Source organism: Vanessa cardui, chromosome 1, assembly GCF_905220365.1.
Source record: "Vanessa cardui chromosome 1, ilVanCard2.1, whole genome shotgun sequence".
Taxonomy (NCBI): Eukaryota; Metazoa; Arthropoda; class Insecta; order Lepidoptera; family Nymphalidae; genus Vanessa; species Vanessa cardui.
This window is the reverse complement of record NC_061123.1, coordinates 3,650,149-3,662,524: the sequence shown is the minus strand read 5'-3', so window position 1 is coordinate 3,662,524 and position 12,376 is coordinate 3,650,149. Positions and strand designations below refer to the sequence as shown.

The 12,376-nt window shown below is 30.6% G+C and overlaps 1 protein-coding gene across 5 annotated transcripts in view; it reads right to left on the bottom strand.

Moving 5' to 3' along the window:
• LOC124530463 (kinesin-like protein KIF13B) overlaps positions 1-12,376 on the bottom strand; it is a 132,386-nt gene that overhangs the window by 64,187 nt on the left and 55,823 nt on the right. For all 5 annotated transcript variants that reach the window (XM_047104638.1, XM_047104653.1, XM_047104659.1 and 2 more), the window contains exon 3: positions 705-868. In XM_047104638.1, the coding sequence (XP_046960594.1) occupies positions 705-868 (164 nt within the window). The remainder of the gene's footprint in view (positions 1-704; positions 869-12,376) is intronic.

Genomic DNA, 12,376 nt, shown 5'->3' with positions numbered 1-12,376 from the left:
ACAACAACATGAGTATTTTATATAATAATTTAATTAATCTGACTGGTAATTTTTAAACATCATTGTAGACGAAATAATTAGGTTAGAAAATCATCATTAATTTTTCATGTCCAAGTATTTTCTTTAGAAATAAACCACTCGTATTCTCGACGATCAACTCGTAACGACACAATGCCATGACAATAGAGTATTGTGCAACAACGTATATTTAGTAATAGAAACCTTACGTATTACGTATGCATGATTATATGCCATAAGTTATATGTTATCTTTCCATTTGAAATAAAAATACAAATAATAATACATAACCTGAAATACGTAAGTAATAACTTGTGACATACGCATACCGAGACATAGCTACGCAAACAATTCGCTAATATCTTATACTTACTACAATATTTTTATTACGTCCATCCATCGAGACTACCATATATTTTAAACAGGTGCAGTAATTATGACCCAACATCATCAATACTTACATCACCCTTAGGGTTATAATCTGTTCGATACTATTAATGTTTAAGAAATATTCTCTATGTGATTGTAACCTGTTGTGTTTGCCTTAATAAATAAATTAATTAATTAATTAATTAATTAATACTGAAATGAGCTGGGTTCCTTTCCTCTATAGTTTATTATTACTGAAAATATTTTGAGCGACGGCTTTATTTTACGCAGTTGCAATTAAATAGTTTAAAACTAACCTGTCTGTCCATACGCGAAGATGCAGGCATTGTATCCTTCGAATGCGTTGTCCAGAATATCTCGACCTAGGCATTCGAAAACTGTCTTCTGAGAGGCGAAGTTGGGCAGCGTTGGATCCAGTGAGTAGAAACAGTGATCGAATGCGAACGTCTTTGGTTGTTTCCTAGAAAAATAAAAAATATTCATTATTGTAATGAAACATGTATCCTATCCATACAGATTACAGAAACATAGAGTAGGCTTCAATCCTACACCGCAATAATATGAATTTATTAAATTGGAGTGCGAAACCTTTATGTTAATTACGGATTTTTTTTTTTGAGCATTTCCTAAAATAATATAATTAGTTCTTAGGATCAAATGCGCTCAACTAACACACTGAACTTATTTTAATAATCATAAAAAATAATTATGCGTGTTGTCCTTATCACAGAATATTTTGACTTTATTATAGTTTTAAAAAATAATAAACTTAGGATATTTCTTCACACACATAGGTACAAGAAATAACCAAACTCGAGATTTACTAGTAGTAATTGAAAATTTCCACAATCTACCTCATAGTGTCATCATCCGATTAACTCGGCGATACCAGCTCTTTGAATAATAATAAAATTTAAAAATACGTGTTAATTTTCAAATCGATACATCAATAAATAAATCGTTTTTAGCGTTTAAAATTACTTAGATTTGTTTACAAACTATTCTACTAAGTTATGTGTGATAACGATAAGATATTTGGACTGTACAAGTAATACCTACTAAATTACTAAAATATTTAAATCGTGTAAAATAAATAAACATCAAGATTTGAAGTTACAATATACGTTAAATGTTTCGTTTATATTTATAAAAAATTACCCGTCTCGTTCAGTTATTTAATTATTTTACGTCCGAATATTTCATACAAGAGTCATTTTTTAAATTAATTAAGGTAATGATTGTCGAGGTTATCGCTAGCACTTGTAACGTTCATATTAAACGTATTTATTATTAATATCAGTTTTGTTATTTTAAATAGACATTAGTATTACTTTAAGGCTGTTTTATTTATATATACCATATTAATGTATACAAGTGTACTATATTGTATTTTCAATAGTAAACCTGTTAAGCGATCACATTCCCTCATATACACTTCCTACGCTGTGGGATCACGGGAATTGCTGTCATAAGCCCTGTGCTTACACGAATAATGAGTAACTTACCTTAAAAACATACAGCTATTTTGTTTTTAGAGAGTAACAGATTAAGTAATTGTATAAGGAATATAATAAAATAATTATATGTACATTGTACATATATGTAAGTAAAAGGCCATTTTTGCTCGAAGACATTTTCAATGCTGATTGTTTTGATAAATGTTTTCCGCTTCGTCATGATTGTGAAATCGTACTTGTACCGACACAAATGCATCATGTGCAACAACGTTGTCGGCGATTAGGCCAAGGTCACACGTTTGGATTCGTTTGATTTATTAAAACGAGATTATAGTAGAAATTATAAAGACACATGTTAAAGCCATTTAACTCACTAATCAGATATTCTACAGCCAATAAACAGTATTGTTGTGTCTCGGTTCAAAGGTTGAATAAGGCTGTGTTACTATAGGCACGAGGGACTTAACATAAAAAAATTTAAAACAACATATAACCATATATATGGCACGGGTTAGGTACCCGTGCCAAAACAGACAGCAATTCATATAAATGAAACATTAATTTGTGATTAATTTTTCAGGTTTAAGACATTACAATATGTTAGTAGGCAATGCGAAGTTAAAATAACAAACAAACAAAAGCCCTACAAAGCTTTATACGGCGTTGTGTACAATTAGATATATGTGCATAAAAAAAAAACCATTTTTGCATTAAGACTTAATGCGAAAATATTTAAATGTAAATTAAATTACCGTAAAAATCGTAATGCACTTGATGGTTTTTTAACTAGACAATTGTATATTAGTCATATTACTGCAAAGTGTGTTAACAATAGAAGTACCTACTAATTTTACTTTATCTCATTATGAACAGTTATAAACATCATACGTTTGGAGTATAAAAAATATTTCATAGATGTAATTGTAGTAAGCGTTTCATACGACCCGAGACGGTTTATTTTAAAAACTGTAATGGAGTGTTAATAGTTATCTACTTTAAAACTTCCGACAATTTTATCGCAATTATAAAAACGTGGCACTGAGTTTTGCTATTAACAACTGTACTAGGAAGTGAAGCACACATATCTAAAGTATATTAAAACAAATTATACAGTTTCATTAAAAAATTATTCTGCCCATTTTATTATAAACCTAATGAGTTTTAAAATGAGAAATATTAAACGAACAGCGGTTTAATGTTTATTTTGCAATTTGATTTAATGTTGTGTTACTTTTAAAGTGTTATTATACGTAGGTTTCATTCCAGTGGATATCTTTTAGAGGATAAGTCGGTTTTATTTTTATATTAATAATATTTGTACGACTAATGCACACGACAAATCAAAAGTATATTTCCTTTAGTAGACTTAATCTATTTATAGTACGACACAACTTAGATGTAGCATCGGCAAATTCAATGCACCGATTACTGCCGATTTATACAATCAATAGAAATAGCTCGCTATCGCGCCATTCGACGCTACAGATTCTCGCGTCAGTTCAACTCGAGAAAGCAAGTGCATGTAAATCGGCGTGTCAAATTGACGAATATATTACAAATTATTACGTTTGCGTAATAATCATATTCACATAAGAAATAAATATTAATAATCTGGGATAGCGTACTTAATTCGAATGAGATCAGTTTTACGAATTTTGCCGATGCTACATCAAAGTTGTACTATACAATAATAACATGACTGTTTCTTTTCTTCGATTAAAATTGATTTATATAAAACCTGAATTCGAAGAACAACACGCAATCGAAACAGTACGATTATAATTTGCACTTTACCACTGATAGAGAAAGCGAAGCGACTTAAATACTGTTCGTAGTAGAAATAACGAAGATATTAAAGACTTTTGTATGGGAAAAGCTATTGTGCTATTTTCTGTAATCCGGGCAGCGAACCCCTCCCCTCCCTTTTGTTATTAGCTCGACCGCTAACGGTTCTACATTTCTGCTGAAAATCTTCTAAGCAAAATGGAAACCTTATATTTATTTTGTTTATTACACTTGCATATTTTCAAATACTTACACTTTAAACCGGACTTGTAAGTATATCATATTTTTATAAAATACGGTAAGTACAAATTTTACCAAAGACATTGATAAATATTTTTTAACGCGAATATTTATAATAATTTAATAATCATAGAGGCTGTATAACGTAACACATACAGTTTCAATAGTAGGCCAAGGTTAGTTAAAAAAAAATAGGTAGTAGAGTGTCTGTCTGAGTTAGAAGGCGCCTCCCACTCTTCACTTTTCTATACTATTAAATTGCAAGATTTTGTATTATTTTTCTACAAAAAGATGTCTCAGCATGTAAAATAAAATTAACACACAAGACTACAAATCAGCCGTTTATTTTAATATACTCAGCAAAAAAAAATGTATTCCTGCCTAACATACCTATACTTGATGAATTAAAGTAGGTTTATTGTTATATTATTTAATATCGAAAATATTTAATATGAATAACTTATTTAGAACAGACTTATGTAAAACTAGTTGTCGCCCGCGGGTTCACTGGCGTTGTTGGTCATCAGTTATCAGCTGTTTGTCATAAATAGCTTTTGTCCTTAGTGCTCATGCTTATGTCAGACCAAATTTCGATTTTGATTTAATGGTTTACCGTGTAAGAGCAACAGGCAGGCTGACCGACAGAGTTAATCTCGCAATTTTAGAATATAAAATATTCAGGGAATACTCTTAGTTTTAATATTTGATACAAATGTCTGAGATAAGACAAGCTTTGCTCATTATTACATGCATTTTAAGAGACATGAGCATAACGCTCCTAAGAGTAGGAAGCTAACTTATCATCAATATGAGGCCCACATTCTCTCTTGTTTTTTTTCTCTTACGCAGCTGGTCTACTACTACCTAGCAGTATATGGACATGTTAGCCTATAGGCACCAGCACCTTGGTTACATGCCAGACAATAAGGTCTAAAATGGTCCTCTTGAATGTCCACCACATTATATCACTTAAGCTTCAAACAGGAACATAATTAATGAACACGTCTCTAGGCGAGATGCATTTTGATATAAAGACCGGCAATACCAAGTAATGTATTTATTAGAAAATAACAAATCTGTAGTTATGTTTATCGGAAAAATAACCTATAAGTAAGTACAAGCGGAAAAGGAACATGAAGGCATAACGACGAGTAGATTTTTTGAAAGTAATTTAAAAGTATTTAATTTTAAAGTTGATCTGCGATGTAATTATAGTATATATGTATATAGATAAAGATTATATACGATATACAGTCCTTAATCAGTAATATCTACCGAGGAAAGTGCAATTCGACGAACTTAGTCCAGCAGAACTCGGTGACTGTGCAAAATGTCTAGACTGAGTAATTGATTGAGGACTGATTAGTTCATCCATCGTTCGTATACATCGACATATAGATAGGTGATTAAGTCAGATATATTATATAGTAGGTTACGGTCTACATCATCTTAGGAGCCTTTGCTTGTCACACAATAGGCTTCGCTATACGTTTATAGTAATTATATAATACAATGCTTAATGTAGTGTCAAACGACGTAAGTTTAAATTATATAACATCGATAAAATCAGGCGAACTGTAAGGAGTGAAGTTAGCGCGGTACTCATTTCATACTTGTATTTTATTTATATACGAAACTACATTACAACTTGCTAATACTAACATCCTAACTTTTAGATGGGTTGATTATTGATATAATTTTGAGCGAAAATTTGTATTTAATTTTTTTATTATTATAGACACAATAGGAATATTACAGGAATACAAATATGTAATACAATAAATAAGGGTCAGACAAATATTATTTAAACTTCGCAAAGAACCGATCGTAGAATGAAAGAAAAAAGTTTCACCCTTAATTTCATATTTATGGTAAAACTTTTGGAACCTTTTCAGAAAATGTAAATACTTTCTCATCCATACGTTTATTTGAATACATGAATATTTAGAAGACCTGATAAATATAAAATAGTAATTTCAATCTATTGGCAATATTGCAGCGTGACGGCAAAATCATCATAAAAACAACAAACAATAAGGTCGATTGTGTTGTGAATCATAACTATTTTGAAGGCTAATATTTGATCGTTTCAAATTAGTTTACAGAGATTGTGAATAACGGGTTTGTAGTATTGTACATTTTGAATTTGATTCGATTTGAATACGATTTGTTGAATAGTTGAGTATATTTCTTATTTATTTATTAGGAATTTATCTTGAGTATTAGGAAAATTTGAGAACGATAAAAGAATAAATACCTTATCATGATTATTCAAAAAAACAGCAAAAATGGTTAAATTACTTATTTCCACAGTTATCGATTAATTAAATAGCACAAAATTAGAAATAGTTTCTGAAATAATAAATATTAATACGTGTAAATAGTAACACAAAGGTCTAGTAATGCTGTTCATTACTAGACCTTTGTGTTACTACTACAATTAAAAAATAATAAATACAAAACTGAACAACAAGAAACTATTGCTACGCTCTGTAAAATTTAATTAATAACTAACAAGGTTCCATATGTCAATGTAAAAAACTCTCATACCTAATTACACCGTGTGTATCCAAATCCTTTTTATTTTAAAGTTATCGATCAGAATTTTATAGTAACTGTAACTGACATATAGGCGGTCTGATGTTAAGTGATCCACACCACCTAAAGATATTAATTAACGAGATAAAAAAAATTTAACCATCCCTTCCATCGCTAATACGCTTGTGTCATATGAAGTTATGTATCTTGCGTCTGTAATTATACTGAATCACTCCCCTACAGCTCAAAAGACAATAACGCCACGAAAAACTTTTTAGTAGAAAAAAAAAACTAAACAAAAATAAGCTTTTTATGTGATGTATTGTTGATAATTAAGCACTATTCATCAATATATATGCATAGATATTTTAAAAAATATTAATGGTAATATAAAAACATATATTTAGAAATTCTCTAGCATTACCCTCTTTTAGAAAGTCCGGCTCGCATTGAAAGTTCATTTCTCGCAACAAATGGATAACACTTAAAATGTACTTAACATTAATTATCTCCATACATTTTCATTACTTAGTCATAGTGCGCGCAATATATTCAGCCCGTGAGGACGACAAAAGTGCTCTATGCAGGTTTTCTTTACCTTGTAAGTAGTCGTTAGTGTCACGAACCGAGACACGAATAGCTTAAATAACGGACGGGAACAACTTTACGAGTATAGCGGTATTAACGTAAAATAATAATTAATTAAACATATTGTTATCATTAAAGTACGTAGAGCTCTGCGTAGGCGTTATTTACACAGTCATTTAAATAATTATCTTTTAAAATTATAAATTATGTTACGAAAATCGAAAAAGTTTCACGCTTACATTCAAAAACTGACAGAATGTCCGAAATTAAATTTAAATATTTATATTCAAAACAGTTATTAAAAAGCTAGTTAGTATATCCTAAATAGTAATAAACCCTAGAATTTGTATGTTGTACATATACAAAGCTATTGTAATCAAATTAACGTAGTTATTATATAAAATTTACAAATATATTATACAATTTAAAATAATTAATTAGATTTTTCTAAATAATACAAAAGTAAATATGCCTTGTACCAGTTCAAGGTATATTTAAATATGTATTGCAGCGTTGGTCCGATAACATATATATAGATATATATGTGTTCAGGGTGGTGGTATAAGCTACAAAGCATCTCTTTAACAGCAACAACAGCCTTTGTCAAAGTTATATATTACAATGAAAGCTGCTGCTCGAGTAACTTCTGAAAGACTTGACAGATTGAGATTATATTAAATAAATACATTTCAGAATATCGTGCACTGTTTTATTGAGAAGAAAATTCATATCTATGTCACGTGACATATTTCTTATACATAATTATAACATAATAATTTTAAAGTTGCCAGAGCCGAGATGGTCCAGTGGTTAGAACACGTGCATCTTAACCGGTGATTTCGGGTTCAAACCTAGCACGCAAGCACCACTATATATATGTGTTTAATTTGTGTTTATAATTCATCTCGTGCTCGGCGGTGAAGGAAAACATCGTGAGGAAACCTGCATGTATAATAATAACTAATTTCATCGAAACTCTGCCACATGTGCATTCCACCAACCCACATTGGAACAGCATGATGGAATATGTTCCAAACCCTCTCCTTAATGGGAGAGGAGTGGGAAATTTACAGGCTGTTACTTTACTTTTTACTATAGTTACTATTTTTTTACACTAAAAACTACATATAGGTTTTTCGATAATTTATTCAATAGTAAAAAAACAGGCCTTTATATGTTGACTTTAGGATATGTATCCTACTCTTATGCTCTGTTTAAAAGTAGGTTAACATATTATATTATTCTATTTCCCACTGTAACGCGAGGGCGCTGTTACGTAAAATTGGGCAACAATTGCAATTTAAGTTCCGGCGTCGCTTTACAATTGCATATTATTAACATTAATAGTAAACTTCAGCTTTATTTCTATTATAAAACAAGATTCACAAATTGACCATATATTACGAGAAAGCCATGCCAAGTCGATTTCTTTAAGATTAACGCATACAGAAGACATTATTTTCGAATGCATTATCGTGAAACAAATACACATTAAAATATATATATATATATATATATATATATATATATATATATATATAAATACTTTACAACATCACATGCATTGCTCTGATCCCAATGTAAGTGGCTAAAGCTCTTGTGTTACGGAAAATCAGAAGTAACGACAGCACCACAGACTCCCAGACCCAAGACGACATAGAAAACTAATGGACTTTTTCTGACGTGATGACGTCGACTCGGTCGGGAATCGAACCTGGGACCTCTAAGTGACGTATCCATGAAAACCGGTGTACAGACTACTCGATCACGGACGTCGTCAAAATATATATGTACTTACTACAGAAACAAAATTTATAACAGATTTTAATAAAATACATCTTATCTGATTTAATATAAATATTTAGATAACAAAAACTATTATTATAATATTAAATAAAATAGAGGAGGTATTAAACGCAAACCGTGTACAAGGGATTAATTCCAGTTACCGTAGTTAAGGGAAGGTCAGACACCCGCCTTTTGTATTTTAATCCCCTTAAGTAGAACATCGAATGCCCTTAATGGTTATTCGATTACAATACGCCGAACTATAATTTCCAATTTAATGTAACCATGAATAGAACCGAAATATATTTACAATAACTACCTACACCAAATGGCCGTTTAAAAGAAGCGGAATTAAGTTCTATTGGTTTACATTGTAGTCTTTTTAAGTCAAAAAATACTCAACATAAGCACAGATTTATTATAAAAACCACATCCGGTCTAATCATTGTATAAGAAGATCACATCAGTTTAAAGTAAAAGTGATAGTCGGTCTGTTAATAGGTATGGGTTTTGTTTTGCATTTAAGCGAAACATTTAAGCCTTTCTAAGACAAAAAATACTTAAATAGAGATTCATAATAAAAACCACATCGAGTTTAATCACTGTAAAAGTAGATTACGTCAGTTAACAATAAGCTAAAATCGTTATCGAAGCACGTTACTTGTAATTTAGGTGGTGTTAATATAAGTAAGCAAATAGTCAAGCAAGAATTTTTATTTCATTAATATATGTTGTACCGATGATAGTTCTTTGGCATCTGCATTTCGTTAACTTTGTTCACAATTAGTCTGTTCCCTAATTTTAGCCAAACATAAAAGGATAACAGTTTTTAATCTAGCGCTGAATTCTATATTGTTTATAGCTATGTGTTGTATTGTGAGTAAAGATACAATAGTCGTAAATGCATAAGGAGCAGTGACGCGACGACAGGACGCCGGAAGAGTCCACAAAACTCGCCATTGAATAGTACCCGTTGGCGGTTTGCCAGATACTTATTCATCAAAATTGCAAAGCAATGACACCAAAACACCCAGTTTTAAAACCGAAACACCCAGCGCCAGAATGTTTTATGACGCCAATTTCGAAAGTCGTAAGACACACGGTATGGTATTTGTGACAGACGCAATTTTAATACGAATGTTATATATGCAGAGTTGTATATTAAACAAATACAACTGTATATCAGAGTTGTAGCGAACAATGCCAAAGCGAATGAGAATATAACGAGGTTCGGCAGAGCAGAAAATTGCTGCTTTACCCTGTAAACTACAGAATCATTGGGATACACGATACGCCTAAAATTAGGCCGAATCGCCACTAGATCTCCATTAGCGCAAATGCTATGTCATTCGGACGCTACGAAAAACGGATAACAAATTTATTTGGGCTTCCCAGATACTGTGGTATTATAGTTAACCTAGCGAGTATTCGTGACAAGCTACGAACTCTTATTTTATATTAACGATGCATGATTTATATTGTATTCTGATTCCACAAATAAATTTAAACATATAATATAATTGGAGTGTCTGGTTGTAATATTAAAATAACCGACACCGTATGTAAACACGGAAAATATACAAAAATAACATTTATTACAATTTATGTATGTCTGTCTGTATGTCTGTTTATCTGATACGGCTAATCGGCTGGACAGATTTTGCCGGGACTTTCACTGGCAGATAGCTATTGTAACACTTTTATTTTAGAAACATTTTTAAAATAATAATAAAGACACGCAGCAATGTCCAAAAACAATGTTATAAAACACGCAGCCAAATCGAGTGCCTCCAACCAACCAACCAACAACTTTATGTAACAAAAGCTGCCTAATACAGAACTAATAAGCTAAAGTAAAATCTGCGAATTGTACAATAACTTTTTTATTAAATTAATTGTGGGTAAATATGTGAACAAAATCTTTTCTTTCAAAGGATTTATTAGAATAATGTTGCATGTAGGTATATGAATAATATTTACAACAACGAGTATAGATTTACTTTCTTACATAAACTATGGTTCCAATCACGATAAAAATCTAACAAAATCAATTTTAATGAAAACAAACCCACATAACATACTTAAAACATTTAATAATATTGGTATCAAAATTATAGTAAAATTTTAAACACAGTGAAAATAAAGTCTTACGATTAAAAAAAAATTGTAAAGTGAGTGATAGGTATGCCCTACATATTTTAAGGCAGTGAATTTTTAGAAACGAACTCGATACAAGAGCCTTATACCGTAACAACGGTCAGGTCAGATATCAAAGGTTTCGTGAGGTTTATTAACAAAATATCTATATTTAGCATTATAAGTAGTTCACACTTTATACAAGACTCAATATACGTACATACTGTAGTAAAAATCCCAATTTAAGTGTCGCTTTTCGCGCTGGATATCGGACAACGGTAAATATTTGTGTTAAAGAAATACAAAATATATTATGCGCTCAACGTTCGACTTAAAGTCGCAATAATAATAACTCAAAACGCTACATATATAGTATTATATCATTTTAAATAGCTTAGACTAGTTTAAATAGAAAACCATTTAAACCACTTTACATTAACTAGAACTGTCACTTATAATTCGATATATTATTATAATTACACTAAAATAGTAATTGATATTACTACAATTCACTTAAAAAGTAATATTTTGACTGCCTAACTTGTATATCTGTTTAACAGGTAACTAGGTAAACTATCTAATAAGTATATAAGATAAACTCAGATTTAGAAACACGCTCGTTTCGTAATTCCAAGTTCACAAAAAAGCAATTGAAATACAGTTTTTCGCTTCGTCTTTCAATCTTTCAACTTGCCATCGATCAAATGTCGTTGCTCTTAATTTAATACGCAAATGAATAGGCTCATATACGTTTACCGAAGTACATAAAATTATCATACTTAAAACGTATAACGTATTTCCGCGGGCAAAGCTTTTAACCATGTATTATTATTTATTATCTACATCCAAATGTCGGTAAAACCACAGATAAAGTTTAATTGTTTATATGCAAAGTTACATCTAATTGGTACTATGTTTAAATTAGCGATTTAAGTGCGAATTATATTTAGGTTGAAATTGATAAAGGTTAACAGATAAAGGTAGGAATTAGATTTCTCCTGAGCACAAAAATGAAAAATATGGGGCGAGTTTATCCGAGGAGAGTTTATCTCGTAAATTCAATTTGCATTTCATAAACGACCTTTAGAAATGTTGTTTGGTAGAAATTTGCTCACAAATAATTTAATTCTAAACATTATTATATTTTTGTTTTATATTTATTTCAAATTAAAACCATTCTGCTCATAGAGGACATCACATTTTTATGAAATACTAGCGACTCGCCCCGTCTTCGCACAGTTACTTGATATGTACGTATGTATGTGTATGTTATATTATGACCAAATTAAATAAAATCATTATAAATAGTAACCTTAATATTCTGATTGTTAACCTGTATTACCCTAAAATTTCATCAAAATCCGGTTATTTTTCCCTGAAAGAGTAACAAACATACATACATCCATCCTCACCAACCTTCGCATTTATAATATCAT